A 21,357-nucleotide genomic window follows, 5' to 3' on the forward strand; every position below is an offset into this window, starting at 1 on the left:
GCCAATGTTTGATTTTACATAAAATGTAATCTAACCTTCAATTTCTAACCATTCCCCTCCTTTTCCCACAGCTGCGTACGGCGCTGGATAAGACTGAGGAGATGGAGATGACCAACAACCACCTAGTAAAGCGCCTTGAGAAGATGAAGGCCAATCGGAATGCCCTTCTGTCTCAGCAGTAAGGTCTGCTGGATTGCCACAGAAGCCCTTAAACTCACACCTCAGACCTTTGATATTGTGTCTGGAGCACATTTCCATTCTTCCTCAGTAACACTTAAAGCTGTGTAGCAAAACCCAAAAACACTAACAGAAAAAAAGCAACACTGGTAGCACAGAGGCGAAAAAAATAAATAAATAAAGGAGAAGCATTGGTTTGTTAGTGTCTTTGGGAGACTCAAAAACCATAGTTACTAGGGGGAGATGATGAATCTAAGAAATTCGACTCATTACTTACTTTACTCAAAGCTTTGTACTACATCATGTTATTCACAAGGTTTTACTGCTCTCTCGCTGGGTCTTTGGCTATAATTTTTTTAAATAAGTTGCATGAATGAGTATAATGGCGCTTTTTAACTGTTAAACCCTTAAGGCTGTTCTCTGGCCCTGCACCTATCCATAATTCCTCACACAGTGAAGTGCCTTCTCACACCTGGAGACTGAGGGTTTTGCATTAACCAAACAATTCAAAACAATAATTAGTATTGGTACAGAATGTATTTAAAGGTGCAGTCATGATTTGATCAAATATATAGAACCAATTGTCTGCAGAGGTTTCATTGATTTCTCGGCAATACGTGTGAATGTCAGAACTGTAAATACAAGGTAGATTTTTTTTTTTTTTAATTGCATGGGTTATGGCACATTGAATTCCATTTGGAAGAGTGATGGTTTGAGGTTCTTTATTTGGAGTGAAAGGCAAGTACATCAGAAGATGGCACTACATACCACTTTCTTCTCAAACAGTGTTCGCTGTTCTGAAAGCCGTTTCAAGTCTCAGGACCACAGTGATTGTGTCTGGGGCAGCTACCGCATTGAAATATTCTGAATAAACTCTGTACCAGATTTACACTGCCCTTTGTTTCAGTTTATATATTGTTTCCATTAATCATGAACACGTTGTTAATGATTGAATTATCCCAACACTACACTATACCCAGGCACCATAGCATGTAAAGCTACTAGCACCTCAATCCCTTATGATGTATAGGATAATCCACTCAGTAAAAGTTAATGGTTAGAGCTACCAATGCGTATCTTAACCACAGCCTAAACCATTTGGAAGATGAGGGTTTACAACGAAAACAGTATATATACACAAAATATCAAAAAGGTTTCCAAAACAGACATTCAAATCATAGCAGCCCATGGACTGAGTCTTTTTCTCATGTCTTAGCACCGCTCAAACACTTTGTAGAGGTCCGGTAGGTTGGCAATCTGGAGTACGCTGCCATCCTCACTGAAATGTTTAGGGGGACTGAAGAGGCTCCGGAAGGCTTTGAACAGGAGATGCTCCACCTTCCAACGCCACGAGTTCAGCTCTGCATCCTGCAACACATATTTACAACCATAGTCTCGTTCAGTATGTGCTAAATGGGACCAAAAGTTTAAACTGAAAATATAAGAGCAGGTTCTGGAGTGACATGGCAGTATTTCTTCCATTTCAAAATGATTTGCTCCTGAATCCTTTCTTGGTTTCTACTAAATGTGACCTAGGTGTCATCAACTGCCCACATATCAGATTGACAAGTGCGAGGCCCATTATAATCACTGAACAGGGTTGTGTTCATTATTGGCCAACTCCAGTAGTCCTTCCCTGTCAGTCCATTTCCTTCTGTTTGGTGCCTAATGAAAACCACCCAGGATGGTGCATCTGACATACCTGCTCCTCCTCTCCCGGCTCCACCTCCAGGACATACTGTTTCCTGATAGAGTAGAACTGGCTGCACTCCTTGCTGAAGTCTCTGAAGCAGTCCTTCTCATTATCCCAGTTCACCTACACAACCCCTCTGATTAGTCACTTTAGTCTATAAAGAACTTATTGATAAGACATGGTCATGGATAAGAATAGTTCACACCTCAGTAGCCAAACGTAGGATGAACATTGGCAGACCCTCCATAGGAGGGGTGTACTTGTCAAGCAGCAATGGCAAACCAGTGAGATTTCCTTCCTGCAAACAAGACACATACTGATCTTAAGTTTTGCCCTGATGTCATGCATGAATTACATTTAGGAGTTAAGTGCTAATGTTACAACAAGGTATGATTGCAATGTTTTTGTCAGCACAGACAGGATACAGAGGGTCAGCAGACTGACCTGGTCTATCTCCATGGAGAAGTAGTCCTCCAGCATCTCAGATTTCTTCTTCAAGAAGTCGACTATGTACTGGGCCAGACCCTCCTTGGGCCCGTCATCCTCCGACCAGCCGCTCTCCTCGGAGTCCAGAGCAAGCATGGCCATGTCATAGAGTGGCGCAGGCTCCTGGAAATACACAACATCAACAAACCAACTCGGAGCCAAATATCTGGGCTCGTATTCACAAAGCGTCTGATCTAGGTTCAGGTCCTCCCTGTCCATTTTATCTTATTATTATCAAAGGCTAAATTGATCTTAGATCACTCCTACTCTGAGACTATTAGTGAAAACAGGCCCAGAATCACAGCCTCTGGATATAAGAAAAGTACCTCTCTAGTCTGGTACCTCAATTCATTTTCCAGGCATTGATTTAGGGTTGTCACGATACCATGCCTAGTATCACGATACCAAGTAATATCGCGATACCACAGCGGGGAAAACTCAGTGGACTAGCGCCCTGTTCGCCCCGTCCCCCGGACGAATGTTCCTGTTTTCTAAACATTATTTGCATGTGCTAATGCAAAAAACCTGTCACTGATATTCACACGTCTACTCAAAACAACACATATTAACTTAATTCCCACCGTTCACTGTATAATCTAATACTGCATAGAATGGATGATTTGCTCATATTTGCAAAAGACCTACCTGTGATTTGGCTTGAGGAATGGGAGGAAGGAATATACATTATGATCTGCATGTCATTGTGGCAATATGTTAACTTTACTCTTCAGTTAATTTTTTAAAAATATGTTTATTTAACTAGGCAAGTCAATTAAGAACAAATTCTTATTTACAATGACGGCCTACACCGGCCAAACCCGGACGACGCTGGGCCAATTGTGCGCTGCCCTATGGGACTCCCAGTCATGGCCGGTTGTGATACAGCCTGCGCCACTCAGGAGTTAATACAGACGCTCTCCCTCAAACACACACACACACACAAACCTCTGTCCAATATACAGTGCATTCGGAAAGTATTCAGATCCCTTCCCCTTTTCCACATTTTGTTATGTTACAGCCTTATTCTAAATAAAAAATCCCTCATCAATCTACACACCATACCCCATAATGACAAAGCGAAAACAGGTTTTTTGACAATTTTGCAAATGTATAAAACATAAACAGAAATACCTTATTTACCTAAGAACTCAGACCCTTTGCTATGAGACTCAAAATTGAGCTCAGGTGCATCCTGTTTCCATTGATCATCCTTGAGATGTTTCTACAACGTGATTGGAGTCCACCTGTGGTAAATTAAATTGATTGGACATGATTTGGAAAGGTCCCCAAGAACACAGTGGCCTCATTCTTAAATGGAAGAAGTTTGAAACTACTAAGACTCTTCCTAGAGCTGGCCGCCCGGCCAAAATGAGCAATCGGGGGAGAAGAGCCTTGGTCAGGGAGGTGACTAATAACCTAATGGTCACTCTGACAGACCTCTAGAGTTCCTCTGTGGAGATGGGAGAACCTTCCAGAAGGACAACCATATATGCAGCACTCCACCAATCAGGCCTTTATGGTAGAGTGGCCAGACAGAAGCCACTCCTCTGTAAAAAGGCACGACAGCCCACTTGGAGTTTGCCAAAAGGCACCTAAAGTACTCTCAGACCATGAGAAACAACATTCTCTGGTCTGATGAAACCAAGATTGAACTCTTTGGCCTGAATGCCAAGCGTCACGTCTGAAGGAAACCTGGCACCATCCCTACGGTGAAGCATGGTGGTGGCAGCATCATGATGTGGGGATGTTTTTCAGTGACAGGGACTGGGAGACTAGTCAAGATTGAGGGAAAGATGAACGGAGCAAAGTACAGAGAGATCCTTGATGAGAACCTGCTGCAGAGCGCTCAGGACCTCAAACTGGGGCAAAGGTTCACCTTCCAACAGGACAACAACCCTAAGCACACAGCCAAGACAACGCAGGAGTGGCTTCGGGACAAGTCTCTGAATGTCCTTGAGTGGCCCAGCCAGAGCCCGGACTTGAACCTGATCTAACATCTGGAGAGACCTGAAAATAGCTGTGCAGCTACGCTCCCCATGCAACCTGACAGAGCTTGAGAACACCTGCAGAGAAGGGAGAAACTCCCCAAATACAGGTGTGTCAAGCTTGTAGTGTCATACCCAAGAAGACTCTAGGCTGTAATCGCTGCCAAAGGTGCTTCAACAAAGTACTGAGTAAAGGGTCTGAATACTTATGTAAATGTTTTTTTTTTGGAGCAAATTGTTCTTACAACTTGTTTTTGGTTTGTCATTATGGGGTATTGTGTGATGATTGTTCAGGGGGGAAAAACAATTTAATCCATTTTAGAATAAGGCTGTAACGTAACAAAATGTGGAAAACGTCAAGGGGTCGGAATACTTTCCGAATGCACTGTACAAACTGCTCCCAACTTTAAAAACGTTAGGCACCTAACAATTTAAGAAGCACCAGAAATAGATAGATGTTTGATACAGTTTAGGCTTACATTAGGCCTATATGAATCCTACCATTTGGCACCTTCCTGTGCCAATCAAATTGGCCTAGACCTACTGTCAAGTTACCAGGTTGTTAGCTAGCTAAGTAACATGACTGAACAATGTTTGTTATCAAAATGGTTTCAAAGCGTGCAAAATCACTCCGGTAATATGGGAACTTGCAATTGCAAAGCCCACTCAGGCTGGTCTGTGCATGGTTATACAATGGCGATGAAATTACACAATGCATCAACTTTGCTCGCTCTGCACACTGCTCCAATGTACAAATGTAACAACAGGAGACTCATCAGGATCTGCATCCCACTCGCCATCATGGCAAAATTATATTTAAAAAACTGATGGAGGAGGGCATCTCGAGTGGCGCAGCGGTCTAAGGCACTGCATCGCAGTGCTAGAGGCATCACTACAGACACGGGTTCGATCCCGGGCTGTGTCTCAGCCGGCCGCGACCGGGAGACCCATGAGGTGGCGCACAATTGGCCCAGCATCGTCCAGGTTAGGGGAGGGTTTGGCCGGCCATGATGTCCTTGTCCCATCGCGCTCTAGCGACTCCTGTGGTGTGCCGGGCTCACGCACGCTGACTTCGGTCGCCAGTTGTACTGTTTCCTCTGACACATTGGTGCAGCTGGCTTCCGGGTTAAATGAGTGTGTCAAGAAGCAGTGCGGCTTGGCAGGGCCGTGTTTCGGAGGACTCATGGCTCTCGACCTTCGCCTCTCCCGAGTCAGTACGGGAGTTGCAGAGATGGGACAAGACTAACTACCAATTGGATATCATGAAATTGGGGAGAAATAGGGGTAAAAAGTACCAACAAATTATAACTTTTTTTAACTGATGGAGGAATAGATGTGCAGGGAGAGCGGATTGCGAGAAGCAGGTGAGTGATGGCTGGAAGGGGATGCGGCTTGCTGATCACGGCTGCCACGTGAGATGCGCAGGAAAGTGAAGTGGAAATTAGAGAGAAATAGTCATGCTGTCTTTTTGTAGAGACCAACTCCGCCATAGTTCGTTGGAAAAAGCCTATGGGGAAATGAATAAGGTCTGTGGTAAACACAGGCTTAGATCTTATACGTTTTATTCTGAGATAATCTTCATCAGCTAACGCCACTGTGAATTTTGAAGGATTTATGTAATAATCAAAAAAAGCACAAAGGCTTCATAATTTATAAAGTTAATGTTACTGACAAAACGTATAAGATCTCCTCCTAAGCCTGTGTTAACCTCAGACCTTATTTTCAGCGCTTATCCCAAAACCCTATTCATTTTCCCCATAGGAATGGCTGAACGAACCAGAGGTAACTAATTTCCAGTTTTTAGGACTACAAGTTGGCGAGATCTATTGGACTGGCGCATACAATAGACTAGCTGTTGTTTAAAAAAATGTCACTGAATTTATAAACAAAACTGACTTTATAAACATTTTAACAGGTGCCAGTTGGTTCTTTAGATCGGTAGGGCCGAAAAATTTGGCCGTATCATATCAGACGGTACTACGGTATTCTAAAATGTTAGTATCATAAGTATCGTGACGTTTTGGTACCGTGATATTACCGTGGTACCGGTATACCGTGCAACACATTGATGCGTGTCATACTTACAGATAACCTCAAGATGCCAAAGTTGCCGAAGTCGTAGATCAAAATTTGGTAGAATAGCTCCTGGCTAAAAATGAGAAAAAGCCAAATATTCAGCACCTTGAGCAACCGCACATGAATACTTTTCAATGTTTTTCTAAACACTTCTACATTAATGTGGATGCTACTATGATTAGGGATACAGTATAATGGATGAGTGAGAAAGTTAGAGGCATAAATATCATACTCCCAAAAAAATGCTAATCTCCCGTTATTGGAAATGGTGAGAGGTTAGTATGTCTTGGGGGTATGACCTTAGTGCCTCTTTCTCACTCATCATTATTCATGACCCATTCATGATTATCCATACTCATGGTAGCATTCACATTAATGTATGTGTTCAGAAATCTATTCTTATTTATAATAAAAGTGACTCCAAAATGTTAATACATTATTTACCATTCATTCCTATCAGGCACAACATAATCTGAAACACAACCAAAACAAACCGCAAATGCATCCAACAAGTTTGTACAGTCACAAGCTTGACGTAGTCATTGCGTGCTAGGAATATGGGACCAAATACTTTTGACTACTTTAATACACACAGTGCCTTCAGAATGTATTCATACCCCTTGACTTATTCCACATTTTGTGTTACAGCCTGAATTCAAAATAGATTATAGATTTTTTTTGTTCACACCCATCTATACACAATACCCCATAATGACAAAGTGAAAATGTTTTTTTTTAATATTTGCAAATTTATTGAAAATGAAATGCAAAAATATTTAATTGACAAGTATTCACACCCATGAGTCAATACATTTTAGAATCCCCTTTGGTAGCGATTACAGCTGTGAGTCTTTCTGGGTAAGTCTCTAAGAGCTTTGTACAATATTTGCCCATTATTATTTTTACAATTCTTCAAGCTCTGTCAATTTGGTTGTTCATCATTGCTAGACAACCATTTTCAAGTCTTACCATAGTTTTTGACTTAAATCTGCTTGAAAATCAAACTCAGCAACATTCACCATCTTCTTGGTAAGCAACTCCAGTGTAGGTTTGGCCTTGTGTTTTAGGTTATTGTCCTCCTTAATAGTGAATTCATCTCCCAGTGTCTAGTGGAAAGCAGACTGAACTAGGTTTTCCTCTAGGATTTTGCCTGTGCTTAGCTCCATTCCGTTTCTTTTTTATCCTGGAAAAACTCCCCTAGTCCTTAACGATTACAAGCATACCCATAACGTGATGCAGCCACCACTAGGCTTGAACATATGGACAGTGGTACTCAGTAGTGTGTTGTATTGGATTTTCCCAAAATAGAACACTTTGTATTCAGAACAAAAAGTTAATTGCTTTGCCACATTGTTTGCAGTATTACTTTAGTGCCTTGTTGACAGGATGCATGTTTTGGAATATATATTCTGTACAGGCTTCCTTCTCTTCACTCTGTCAATTAGGTTAGTATTGTGGAGTAACTACAATGTTGCTGATCCATCCTCAGTTTTCTCCTAACACAGCCATTAAACTCTGTTTTAAAGTCAACATTGGTGAAATCCCTGAGCGGTTTCCTTCCTCTCTGGCAACGGCGTTAAGAAGGACGCCTGTATCTTTGTAGTGACACACCATCTAAAGTGTAATTAATAACTTCACCATGCTCAAAGGGATATTCAATGTCTGCTTTTCTTTCTTTTTTTTTACCCATTTACCAATAGGTGCCCTTTTATGCAAAGCATTGGAAAACCTCCCTGGTCTTTGTGGTTGAATCTGTGTTTGAAATTCAATGCTCGACTGAGGGACCTTACAGATAATTGCATGTGTGGGGTACAGAGATGAGGTAGTCATTCATGTTAAACACCATTACTGCACACAGAGCTAGTCCATGCAACTTATTATGTGACTTGTTAAGCACATTTTTACTCCTGAACTTATTTAGGCTTACCATAACAAAGGGGTTGAATACTTATTGACTCAAGACATTTCAGCTTTACATTTGTTATTCATTTTTAAACATTTAGAAAACATAATTCCACTTTGACATTATGGGGTATTGTGTGTAGGCCAGTGACACATCTCTATTTTAAATTCAGGCTGTAACAACAAAATGTAGAAAAAGTCAAGGGGTGTGAATACTTTCTGAAGGCTCTGTATACGTGAATTTGTCCAAATACTTATGATGCCTTCAAATGTGGGGACAAGATACATAAAGTGCTTACATTTCTAATTGGTAAAACAGATATGAAAATCCCCTCTGATAAAAAGGTGATTCTTTACTGTCGCCTCGTATGAAACATAAAGCCAAATTATAAGTTTTAGCTTAACTGTCCAAATAAATACGTAGGGCAGTGCATGTGGTTCTGACCTGAGTTTGGTGGTGTTGAGAAGGTACAGTTTGGTATGGTGCTGGATCAGAGTCCACTGGGGGTTGACACAGCCCACAAACGAGTGATTCTGAAGCATCTCTTGAAGACCTGCGGAAGACCAAACATATATTTGACAGGCACTCAAACCAAATCTTCTGCTAAGTGTTTTTGCCATCCTTAGTTTACTACAATATCAATTTTCTGTAATAAAGTAAGTACAGTATTGAAACAGCTATGTGCAAAGTAACTTTCTTGACCTGATGGTGTCAGCAAAGACACAATCACAAATATAGTGGAAAATCTACAGTATATAGTGGAAAATCTACAGTATATAGTGTGATGTAGTGGATTAGCTCTTTCAATCGCGTTTCCCCTTACTCAGTTCTCCCCCTTTCACACACTACTTCTAACCTATGGTAGTTAGAATTGAGACACCCGCAGACACTGTGTCCAGTATTTGATGATGGAGTTGGGTATACCTTTGTGTGCGTGCTCAGCGATGTCATCTCTCAGCTTCTTCACACTGCTCAGCTTGATGGCTCGTCTCCTGGTTGTGGCTGCAGCAGTCAATTCCTCCTGCTCCTCATCCTGACCAGCACGGGGACGCTTCCTGGGCCAACCCAACAACACCACACACTGCTATTACACACAGACATAATCCATACACTGCTTTTACAAACAAGTAAACACACACCATACTCAGTTAAATACGTGCGCACACACATATCTCCATACACCACTAAATACACAGGCACACTCCATAAACCACTTAATACACCAGACACAGACTATTCAAACAAGCACTCAATGAATGTACCCCTAACGCCTACAAAGAAGTCATCATCACCTGGGGAGATCAGCTGGAGTATTTAGGCTGGTTCCCTCCCCATCATCTGTGGTACCATGCGCCTGTTCCTGCAGGATCTCTGCATTGTCCATCTCTTCCATGTCATTGGTGGTCACAGGCTCCCCCCTGCTCCGCCCATTAAGGTTGGCAGTGGGAGTAGGGACCAGCTTGGATGCCGGCTGGAGAAAGGCGTCCAGCTTTTGGGCTCTACTGTCGGTCCTCACCATCTGATGGGCGTAGACCCGCTCACTGTCCCCTGTGGAGCTGGAGGAAGGCTTCCCCTCGCTGGTGGAGACGGACAGCCCAGGCAGCAATGTCTACAGAGAAATAGGTCAAATGGATAACTTTTGGTTCTTTTTCACCTCAATTCCAAGAAAGCAGCTACTCTTTTTTACTACTACTACTAATGATTCTACACACCAACTAATCCACTAAAGAAAGGGAAAGAGAATTGCATACACCCAGTTTAGCTTATTGGCACATACTGTATGTTTCATAGCCAAATATAGTTTTAAATACCTACTAGTATAATATCCTGTTAAAAACATTACAATGACATTCAGCATGGAGGACTACAGGGCTAACAGCACCTGTGTGAAGTATGTGCGTGAGGAGTTGGAGCCCAGGAGTTTGCTCTCTATGTGTTTTTGAACGCTCTCGATGATACAGTCTTCGTGGAGGAAGTGCACCTCGTGTTTGGTAGGGTGGACATTCACGTCGATGTTATGAGGGGCAATCTCCAGGCTAAAGCATCAGAACAAAGAACAGTAAATACAACCAGAAATCATTTGCTTTCCAGTTAAGTGACAGTAACCGGAGTTACCTGAGATATAGAAATGGGTGAGTGTTCTTGGGAAGGTATGCAGCATAAACGGTCTCAATGGCTTTTTTTAAGGCACTCGATTCCACCAGACGATCTGAGGAGAAAACAAGACTATTAGTAAAAGTTCACAGGAATATCGTATTCGAATTCATATAACTAGTTAATTTAACATAGCATTCCTGTGGCACATACGATTGATGAAGAGGATGAGGATGCACTTTTTCACTGAGTAATTGGCGTTGGAGATGTGGCCCTTCAACTTATAGGCAAGCTTCTGATCCTCACAGCCCACTTCAATCAGCTCCCTATGGAAAAAACGTGCAACACACTGCTCACTCTCTTCACACGACAGACTCAATGGCAAAACTGGTGTCAATGACGTCATTATAACCAGATTTCAACCAGTTGTAGTTGTAATATGGTTGTAATTAAGTTATTTCAATCAGTGTCGCCCGCTGGGGAAGGTCAAGATCACTGAGCACAGGAAAAACCAGCATAAATCCAATTAACTTATTAACTATGCAAAACACATCAGATTATAGCTCAAAGCATTCATTAACAGATCAAGATTATAACTCTGTATGGCTGCATATACAATTCAAAATGGGTGGCATAACCTCTATTCACTCAACGAGGAACTGACATCCCAACATGAGTAATCATGGAGGGCAATTTTTTTCCAGTACCTGCTGACTGTATTGCCAAACACCACACGGATATTATCCAGTATGGAGGCGTTGGGTAGGGTCCTGACGTCTGCCATGGTCTCGCCTTGCTGGAAACAGACAGAATATTTGTGACATATAACCAAAGTCTCCTCCCTTCAGGGACAATGACCTCAGGTGAAAACATCAAGGGTAAGAAATGTGAAAGAAAATAAACAAACAATCTCACCTTTTTGACAGCAAAGCTTTTCCCAGAGTTGTGTATCGCATACCTGTAAAACAAAGATCCTAAATATATTATTTGCATGATTCACAACACAAAATAAAATATTTGCGATGCTTGACCCATGAGATGTGCACTGGTAGTGATGGGAATGACACTGTCTGAGGCCACACACCTGCTCACCACCTCCACAATCCTGGAGTACTCCTCACTGGGGCTCTTTAGGGCTTTCCTCCTGGTGGACACGTTGTAGAACAGATCCTCCGCCTGTGGATGTTCAGAGATATTTGAAGTTCTCTTTTGTACATTATAGTTCATATAACCTGCAGTTGTCAGTGGCCATTTAATGAACTCACAGTGATCTGTGTCCCCTGGTTTCCAGCGCAGGGTTTGGGTTGGGTCTTTAGTTTCCCATCACAGTAGGTGGCTCTGGTGAGGGTGAGGGTGAGGGCAGTACTTAGACTGAGGATTCAAACATATTACTGAGCATTTTGACAAAGTACTGATGGCCTCGTCAAGCAAAGCATAATCAAATATTAAGCTACCTGTAAGCACACTTGGCATCAGCCGTTTTGGTTGTTATGGTCACATGGGCAACATGGCTTATACTGGCAAGTGCCTGAAAAAACACACACACACACACACAGGTAACAGGTCACATGGATAGTACAGAAATATTAAAATTGAAAATATTAGCTTTGCCCATATAAGAATAGCCTATACCAAATACATCCCTATTACAATGTAACCCTGACAATGTGGATGATCAAATTATTCAAATGATCAAACAATCTGAAATACTTTACCTCTCCTCTGAAACCATAGGTTGAGATAGAGTTGAGGTCTTCAAAAGTCTGGAGCTTGCTTGTTGTAAACCGTTCACATACTATTTCCATATCTTCTTTCTTCAAAGAGAAAGTAAAACAGTCAAAGGGAAATTGAGAAGTGAACCAAAATATAGACTAGGTGGAAGTTATTTATTTTGCTTGCATGACTCACTCACAGACTCTCTCTCTCACTCACACACACTCCTCTTACCCTGATGCCAGTGCCATTGTCCTGGATCTGGATAAGTTTCAGACCCCCCTCCTTCACAGTCACTTGTATGTTGGTGGACTTGGCATCTAAACTGTAACATTACAGTGAATGCAGATTTCATATGGTGATCCAAACTGATATCTTCTCACAAACCAAATTGCAAAGACTTGGTACAGTAACTATATAAACAATCAGCTGTCATGAGAATAGCAACTGCTGCACAGCTACAGTTAGCTATGGATATAACTCCAATGTGACAAGTATTGATCACATTGGCGTTATTTCCATAGCTAGCTAAGCTACAGCTAGCTAGCCAGTGGTGTTGTCTGTGTGTAGCTAGCTAGCTAGCCAGCCAGCAGATTTCGCTTGTTTACACTGAGCTGCACTGGGGTCGGAACACAATCATGGTTAGATTAAGACAGTCGAGCCGGCGCGAGATATGGGTCGGAAAACGTACCTCAATGCAGGGATGGGAAGTGCCACTGTTCTCCAAATTTTACCTGTATCCAAACTGATACATTGACAAATACTGATAGTTTTTCCTGGAAAACTGCCCTTTTCATCCTCATGCTAGCTAGCATTAGCCACCACTGCCATTTTGGAATGGCAGTGTCAGCCAATCAGCTCCTTTGTTGTTCAAAGCAACATGCGATTCCATAAATGCAGGAGAAGCTTGTTGCTGTTGCAACTGACGGAGAATCTGTGATGACGGGGTCCAAAACAGGGGTAGTGAGCTGGCTGCGTGGCAACATGTCCTACATGCTAGGCATCCACTGCATCGCCCATCGCCTTGAGTTAGCGTTCAAAGATACAATCAAGAGCAGCAGCACATACAAACAAGTGGAGGATCTCCTGTCTGGCCTCTGTGTTCTATTACAAGAGCCCTTTTAACAGGGCCAACATCAAAAACAGCTTCGGGGTAAAGTAAGGCGCGCAGCTTCCACAGTACATCAAAATATGTGTGTGTGTGTGTGTGTGTGTGTTGGTGGGTGGTATAAATATTTTTTTAATTAATAATTCATACAAATGTTGTTATTCATACATGCACTTCTAAAACTTTGTTACACTGTTGTATTCTCTAACATACAGACCTGGACCCAAGCTGAAGACTTATCTGGCCAACACAGACACCTATGATTAGAACATCCTCAGTTCTCATAAAAATGATTATAAACCGGGGAGCGGCTCCTGGATGTTAATTGGCTGAATGCCGTGGTATACAGTGCATTCGGAAAGTATTCAGACCCCTTGACTTTTTCCACTTTGTTATGTTACAGCCTCAATCTACACACAATACCCCATAATGACAAACCAAAAACACGTTTTTAGACATTTTTGTAAATTTATTAAAAATAAAGAACTGAAATATTACATTTACGTAAGTATTCAGACCCTTTACTGAGTACTTTGTTGAAGCACCTTTGGCAGCGATTACAGCCTCTAGTCTTCTTGGGTATGACACTACAAGCTTGGTACACCTGTATTTGGGAAGTTTCTCCAATTCTTCTCTGCAGATCCTCTCAAGCTCTGTCAGGTTGGATGGGGAGTGTCGCTGCACAGCTATTTTCAGGTCTCTCCAGAGATGTTAGATCAGGTTCAATTCCAGGCTCTGGCTGGGCCACTCAAGGACATTCAGAGACTTGTCCCGAAGCCACTCCTACGTTGTCTTGGCTGTGTGCTTAGGGCTGTTGTCCTGTTGGAAGGTGAACCTTCGCCCCAGTCTGAGTTCTTGAGCGCACTGGAGCAGATTTTCATCAACAATCTTTCCTTCGATCCTGGCTAGTCTCCCAGTGCTGCCACCACCATGCTTCACTGTAGGAATGGTGCCAGATTTCCTCCAGACGTGACGCTTGGCATTCAGGCCAAAGGGTTCATTCTTGGTTTCATCAGAACAGAGAGTCTTTCTCATGGTCTGAGAGTCTTTAGATGCCTTTTGGCAAACTCCAAGCGGGCTGTCATGTGCCTTTTACTGAGGAGTGGCTTCCGTCTGGCCACTCTACCATAAAGGCCTGATTGGTGGAGTGCTGCAGAGATGGTTGTCCTTCTGGAAGGTTCTCCCATCTCCACAGAGGAACTCTGGAGCTCTGTCAGAGTGACCATCGGGTTCTTGGTCACCTCCCTGACCAAAGCCCTTCTCCCCCGATTGCTCAGTTTAGCCAGGCGGCCAGCTCTAGGAAGAGTCTTGGTTGTTCCAAACTTCTTCCATTTAAGAATGATGGATGCCACTGTATTCTTGGGGACCTTCAATACTGCAGACATTTTTTGGTACCCTTCCCCTGCAACTCCCCGCCAAGTCTCCGACCACTACTTTGTATCCTTTTTTCTCTCGCTCACTCTCCTCCAACACTACTCACTCTGCCCCTACTCAGATGGTAATGCGCCGTCGCAACCTTCGCTCTCTCTCTCTCTCTCCTCTTCCATCCTATCATCTCTTCCCTCTGCTAAATCCTTCTCCCTCCGGTCTCCTGATTCTGCCTCCTCAACCCTCCTTTCCTCCCTTTCTGCATCTCTTGACTCTCTATGTCCCCTATCCTCCCGGCCGGCTCGGTCCTCCCCTCCTGCTCCGTGGCTTGATGACTCATTGCGAGCTCACAGAACAGGGCTCCGGGCAGCCGAGCGGAAATGGAGGAAAACTAGACTCCCTGCGGACCTGTCATCTTTTCACTCCCTCCTCTCTACTTTTTCATCCTGTTTCTGCTGCTAAAGCCACTTTCTACCACTCTAAATTTCAAGCCTCTGCCTCTAACCCTAGGAAGCTCTTTGCCACCTTCTCCTCCCTGCTGAATCCTCCTCCTCCTCCCCCTCCCTCCTCCCTCTCTGTGGATGACCATTTTGAAAAGAAGGTTGACGACATCCGATCCTCATTTATTAAGTCAAAGGACACCGCTGGTCCTGCTCACAGTGCCCTACCCTATGCTTTGACTTCTTTCTCCCCTCTCTCTCCAGATGAAATCTTGCAACTTGTGACGGCCGGCCACCCAACAACCTGCCCGCTTGACCCTATCCCCTCCTCTCTTCTCCAGACCATTTCCGGAGACCTTCTCCCTTACCTCACCTATCAACTCATCCTTGACCGCTGGCTATGTCCCTACCGTCTTCAAGAGGGCGAGAGTTGCACCCCTCCTCAAAAAACCTACACTCGATCACTCCGATGTCAACAACTACAGACCAGTATCCCTTCTTTCTTTTCTCTCCAAAACTCTTTAGCGTGCCGTCTCTAGCCAACTCTCCTGCTATCGCTCTCAGAATGACCTTCTTGATCCTAACCAGTCAGGTTTCAAGACTGGTCATTCAACTGAGACTGCTCTTCTCTGTGTCACGGAGGCTCTCTCCGCACTGGCAAAGCTAACTCTCTCTCCTCTGCTCTTATCCTTCTAGACCTATCTGCTGCCTTTGATACTGTGAACAATCAGATCCTCCTCTCCACCCTCTCCGAGTTGGGCATCTCCGGCGCTGCGTCCTACCTGACAGGTCGCTCCTACCAGGTGGCGTGGCAAGAATCTGTCTCCGCACCACGTGCTCGCACCACCGGTGTCCCCCAGGTCTCAGTTCTAGGCCCTCTCCTATTCTCTCTATACACCAAGTCACTTGGCTCTGTCATATCCTCACATGGTCTCTCCTATCATTGCTACGCAGACAACACACAATTCATTTTCTCCTTTCCCCCTTCTGATAACCAGGTGGCGAATCGCATCTCCGCATGTCTGGCAGACATATCAGTGTGGATGTCGGATCACCACCTCAAGCTGAACCTCGGCAAGACGGAGCTGCTCTTCCTCCCGGGGAAGGACTGCCCGCTCCATGATCTCGCCATCACGGTTGACAACTCAATTGTGTCCTCCTCCCAGAGTGCAAAGATCCTGTCGTCCTCTGCTAACATCAAAGCGGTCAGCCGATCCTGCAGGTTCATGCTCTACAACATTCGCAGAGTACAACCCTGCCTTACACAGGAAGCGGCACAGGTCCTAATCCAGGCACTTGTCATCTCCAGTCTGGATTACTGGCAACTCGCTGTTGGCTGGGCTCCCTGCCTGTGCCATTAAACCCCTACAACTTATCCAGAACGCTGCAGTCTGGTGTTCAACCTTCCCAAGTTCTCTCACGTCACCCCGCTCCTCCGCACACTCCACTGGCTTCCAGTTGAAGCTCGCATCTACTACAAAACCATGGTGCATGCCTACGGAGCTGTGAGGGAAAAGGCACCTCCTTACCTTCAGGCTCTGATCAGACCCTACACCCAAACGAGGGCACTATGTTCATCCACCTCTGGCCTGCTAGCCCCCCTACCTCTACGGAAGCACAGTTCCCACTCAGCCCAGTCAAAGCTATTCGCTGCTCTGGCACCCCAATGGTGGAACAAGCTCCCCCACGACAGCGGAGTCACTGACCACCTTCTGGAGACACTTGAAACCCTACCTCTTTAAGGAATACCTGGAATAGTATAATAGTAATCCTTCTAATCCCCCCTTTACTACCACTGTCTTTTGTCTAAACTAACACCTGACTTATTTCACCTGCTAGCACTGACTTGTTTAAAGAAATGTACATATTGTGATCGAGATGTAGTTGTCCCTGATTGCACTGACGTTGCTCACAGCTGCTTGTTTGAAGAAGTGTACTTACTGTGATCAAGATGTGGTTGTCCCACTGGCTATCCTAAGTTGAATGAACCAATTTGTAAGTCACTCTGGATAAGAGCGTCTGCTAAATGACTTAAATGTAAAATCTGTGCCTCGACACAATCCTGTCTCGGAGCCCCAAGGACAATTCCTTTGACGTCAGGCCCCGTGTAGCTCAGTTGGTAGAGCATGGCGCTTGCAACGCCAGGGTTGTGGGTTCGTTTCCCACGGGGGGCCAGTATGAAAATGTATGCACTCACTAACTGTAAGTCGCTCTGGATAAGAGCGTCTGCTAAATGACTAAAATGTACCGTAATGTAAAATGTTTTTGCTCTGACATGCACTGTCAACTGTGGGACCTTATATAGACAGGTGTGTGCCTTTCCAAATCATGTCCAATCAATTGAATTTACCACAGGTGGACCCAATCAAGTTGTAGAAACATCAAGAATTATCAATGGAAACAGGATGCACCTGAGCTAAAATTCGAGTCTCATAGCAAATGGTCTGAATACATATGTAAATAAGGTATTTCTGTTTTTAATTTTTAATACATTTGGAAACATTTCTAAAAACCTTTTTTTGCTTCGTCATTATGGGGTAGTGTGTAGATTGATGAGGGTTAAAAAAAGTATTTAATCGATTTTAGAATAAGGCTGTAACGTAACAAAATGTGGAAAAAGTCAAGGGGTCTGAGTACTTTCCGAATGCACTGTATGTAAGGGATAATCAACAAGAGGCTATGCGTTCTATGGAGTTGAACTAACCTTCCACGGACTTACATTATTTTCCAGAGAACGTATAGCCTCTTGTTGATTATCCCTTACATATACCATAGCTAGAGCATAGAGCCACGAGTTGATTATCCCTTTTATAGCATGGCTATAATTTAACCCATTTGCCGCTAGAAATGTTTTCAACATCCACTGAAGTAGCTAGCAAGTTTACTAGATAGCAACAGTAGTTGCCTTGGTAACCAAACAAACAGACTTGCTAGTTTAGCTAAACAAACCATCAGTCCTAGCTTGCTATTATGAAAATCAAATTCAACAATGCCAATAATGTTTTAAATTCGACTTTTGCTTTCAAAAGCAGTTCAAACATAGAACATGTAATACTGAACAATAGCAATTGAATTCTACCGTACAAATATACTGTACGTTATAGGGAAATAATGCACTCTCTAGAATGCCCTTCAAGACAATCAGAAACGAGTATTCAACAATGCCACGGTAAAACAGACATTATAAACTGGGTGGTTTGAGCCCTCCGCGTTGCGTCATGCATAAGAACAGCCCTTAGCCGTGGTATATTGGCCATATAGCACATCCCCTCGGGCCTTATTGCTTAATTATAAACTGGGTGGTTTGAGCCCTGATTGCTGATTGGCTGACAGCCGTAGTATATCAGACCGTATACCACGGGTATGCCAAAACATTTATTTTTACTGCTCTAATTACATTGGTAACCAGTTTATAATAGCAATAAGGCACCTCTGGGGTTTGTGGTATATGGCCAATATACCACGGCTAAGGGCTGTATCCTGGCACTCTGCCTTGCGTCGTGCGTAAGAATAGCCCTTAGCTGTAGTATATTGGCCATATACCACACCCCCTCGGGCCTTATTGTTTAAATATATCACAATTACTTTTAGAAATGCATCTGTTTGGTAAAAACAAATGTATGCACTCACTAACTGTAAGTCGCTCTGGATAAGAGCGTCTGCTAAATAACTTAAATGTAAATGTATCCTAGCTTCCTTTCATTTACATTTACGTCATTTAGCAGACGCTCTTATCCAGAGCGACTTACAAATTGGTGCATTCACCTTATAGCCAGTGGGATAACCACTTTACCGTTTTTTTTAATTATTATTATTTTTATTTTTTGGGGGGGAGGTGGGTTTGGGCAAGGGGTGGGTAGAAGGATTACTTTATCCTATCCCAGGTATTCCTTAAAGAGGTGGGGTTTCAAATGTCTCCGGAAGGTAGAGCATGGCACTTCTTTCATTCCTTCTTTACTTGCTTCTGTTCCTCTATCATTTTCCTTACTTTCCTCCTTTGCTTTCCTAGCTCTCGGTCCTCCTATACTTAACTTTCTTTACTTTCCTATCCTAGCTTCCTTTCCTCCCATCCTAGCTTTCTTTCCTCCTTTTCTAGCTTTATTTCCTCATTCCCTTTCTTTCCACAACTTCCTTTCCTCCTATCCTTTCCTAGGTCTTTCTCATCTACCATTCCTAGCTTCCTTTCCTTGATCCCTTTCCTCCCCTCATTTGCGCTGCTAGCTCTCTTACCTTATATCCTTTCCTAACGCTACACATTTTGCCATGCGACAGAGAAACATTTAAAGTTTTAAAGCAAATTTCCAGCAATTCTACACATTATCTGGAAAATAAGTGAAGAGAGCAAGGAAAGGAAGCTAGGAAAGGAGGCTAGGAAAGGAAACTAGAACGTTAGGGAAAGAAAGGGAACAAGGAAATTAGGAAAGTAAGCTAGGACATGAGGAAAGGGATCTAGAAAAAAGGAGAAGAAAGGAAGCTGGAAAAGGAGGATTGGAAAATACCAAGGAAAGGAAGCGAGGAAAGGAAAGGTAGCTAAGAAAGAATATGAGGAAAAGGAGCTTGGAAAGTAAAGGAGGGAGGAAAGGATGGTGAGAGTTTAACAAAAGGAAGCTAGGAAAGGAGAAGAGAAAAGGAAGTTGGAAAGTGAACAAGGAAATTAGGAAAGAAAGCTAGGAAATTAGGAAAGAAAGCTAGGAAATGAGGAAAGGGATATAGAAAAGGAGGAGGGGAGAGGAAAGGAAGCTAAGGAAGGAAAGGGAGCAAGAAAAGGAGGAAAGGCAACTGACATTTACTTCTGAGGTGCTGACCTGTTGCACCCTCTACAACATGGTTCCCCAACTGGCGGCCCATGGGTGGTTTTATGTGGACCCCCAAGTCTTCTGAGCAAAAATAAATAAATTATTTATAATTATGTTCCGGCCCCATGACCATCCGCTCAAGAAAAAAAAATCTGCCCGCGGCTGAATCTAGTCGATGATCCCTGCTCTACAACCACTGTGATTATTATTTGACCCTGCTGGTCATCTATGAACATTTGAACATCTTGAAGAACGATCTGGCCTTAATGCCCATGTACTCTTATAATCGCCACCCGGCACAGCCATAAGAGGACTGGCCACCACTCAGAGCCTGGTTCCTCTATGTTTCTTCCTAGGTTCCTGCCTTTCTTGGGAGTTTTTCCTAGCCACTGTGCTTCTACATCTGCATTGCTTGCTCTTTGGGGTTTTAGGCTGGGTTTCTGTATAGGCACTTTGTGACATCTATTGATGTAAAAAGGGCTTTATAAATAAATGTGATTGATTGATGGTAAATGCATAAAGGGAACTAGGAAAGGAAGAGTGGAAAGGAAGCCAGTGAACGAAAGAGAGCAAGGAAAGGAGATTAATCTAATATAGTAAAGGGAGCAAGGAATAGAGGAAAGGAAGCTAGGCTTTGGAGTTAAGAACGCTAGGAGGAAAGAGAGTGAGAAAAGGATCATTTGCTTTTGTTAACGACTCATTTACTTTGGATCATGACATGTGTTTGTGAAACTATCTATCTATATAGGCATATTTACAGACAGATTTTTATTTGAAAGTTGCATTCTGTATTTGCACAACAACTCTGTTTGTGACTCACTATATATATTTACAACATTTTGATAGAACTCTATCTCCTTAGAGCTAGCCAGGTAACTCACGTTAAATGACGTTAGTACTATCAGAAACACAATTATGTACACTTATAAACTCTTAGCTTGAACGCTAGCTAGCTACTATTGTTATCAATATAGTTAACAATTATCATTATTTCTTTCTAGCTAGCTAGTTAACCAACTTACCAGTTTTCAAGCAATTCTTTGATAGCATTAGCAGGACGTTGGATAACTTCTCCAGCAGCAATCCGATTAACAACGGTCTCATCGAGTCTCAGAATCACCCCGGACATACTGCCAGACTGTTAGCATAGATTCAGATTGTGAATATTATCAGAGGTAACACAAATAGCTGCTTAAATAGGACACCCTTACTTAATAAGATTCGCTAGCCAACATCCCACCACCATCACAACATGTTGTTAAAAGCGCGGGGGAGAGTGAGGGGATTCGATTAACCTCGTCAGTGCGCCCGTGTAGGCATGATTTGCACTGGCTGAAAGTTGATTGCATTCGATTTGGAACCGGGCTGCCTCCCGGACGTGTCAGGTGCCCCGCTCTGTCCGACGGCCAAATCGCCTCACAACAAAAGTGAAGTAATTAAGTACGTGTAGTGATTAGTAGGATTCTGTGTTTTTCCATGCAAAAGTAATATCTGCCTTTCCCAATAAAAACTAGTTGG

The 21,357-nt window shown here is 43.2% G+C and overlaps 2 protein-coding genes across 18 annotated transcripts in view; one reads left to right on the top strand and one right to left on the bottom strand.

The window, feature by feature from the left end:
- lrrfip2 (leucine rich repeat (in FLII) interacting protein 2) overlaps window positions 1-1,066 on the top strand; it is a 68,562-nt gene extending 67,496 nt beyond the window's left edge. For all 16 annotated transcript variants that reach the window (XM_041866125.2, XM_041866123.2, XM_041866120.2 and 13 more), the window contains one exon: window positions 72-1,066. In XM_041866125.2, the coding sequence (XP_041722059.1) occupies window positions 72-182 (111 nt within the window). In that variant the 3' untranslated portion in view covers window positions 183-1,066. The remainder of the gene's footprint in view (window positions 1-71) is intronic.
- mlh1 (mutL homolog 1, colon cancer, nonpolyposis type 2 (E. coli)) lies at window positions 883-21,129 on the bottom strand. Of its 2 annotated transcripts, none has more exons than XM_041866136.2 (19): window positions 20,862-21,129; window positions 12,362-12,452; window positions 12,130-12,228; window positions 11,869-11,942; window positions 11,680-11,785; window positions 11,499-11,590; window positions 11,330-11,372; window positions 11,122-11,210; window positions 10,628-10,740; window positions 10,436-10,529; window positions 10,203-10,356; window positions 9,613-9,929; window positions 9,245-9,375; window positions 8,765-8,873; window positions 6,427-6,490; window positions 2,315-2,479; window positions 2,076-2,168; window positions 1,880-1,993; window positions 883-1,545 (listed from the first exon to the last, which is right to left on the bottom strand). In XM_041866136.2, the coding sequence occupies exons 1-19, from the start codon at window positions 20,966-20,968 to the stop codon at window positions 1,390-1,392; spliced, it is 2,211 nt and encodes a 736-aa protein (XP_041722070.1). In that variant the 5' UTR covers window positions 20,969-21,129; the 3' UTR covers window positions 883-1,389. The 2 variants fall into 2 exon arrangements, with proteins under 2 accessions (XP_041722070.1, XP_041722071.1); XM_041866137.2 differs by having other exon boundaries at window positions 11,680-11,752; window positions 20,862-21,128.
- Window positions 21,130-21,357: the final 228 nt, after the last annotated feature.

This window comes from Coregonus clupeaformis, chromosome 37, assembly GCF_020615455.1.
Source record: "Coregonus clupeaformis isolate EN_2021a chromosome 37, ASM2061545v1, whole genome shotgun sequence".
Taxonomy (NCBI): Eukaryota; Metazoa; Chordata; class Actinopteri; order Salmoniformes; family Salmonidae; genus Coregonus; species Coregonus clupeaformis.

What these genes read in the sequence shown, in the direction of transcription:
- mlh1 (XM_041866136.2), bottom strand. Translation starts at nt 20,968, where the DNA reads ATGTCCGGGGTGATTCTGAGACTCGATGAGACCGTTGTTAATCGGATT. An exon ending in AAAGAATTGCTTGAAAACTG is followed by an intron (nt 12,453 to 20,861) that starts GTAAGTTGGTTA and finishes GTAATGTTACAG; the next exon opens with TTTAGATGCCAAGTCCACCA. An exon ending in TCTCCATGGAGATAGACCAG is followed by an intron (nt 2,169 to 2,314) that starts GTCAGTCTGCTG and finishes TCTTGTTTGCAG; the next exon opens with GAAGGAAATCTCACTGGTTT.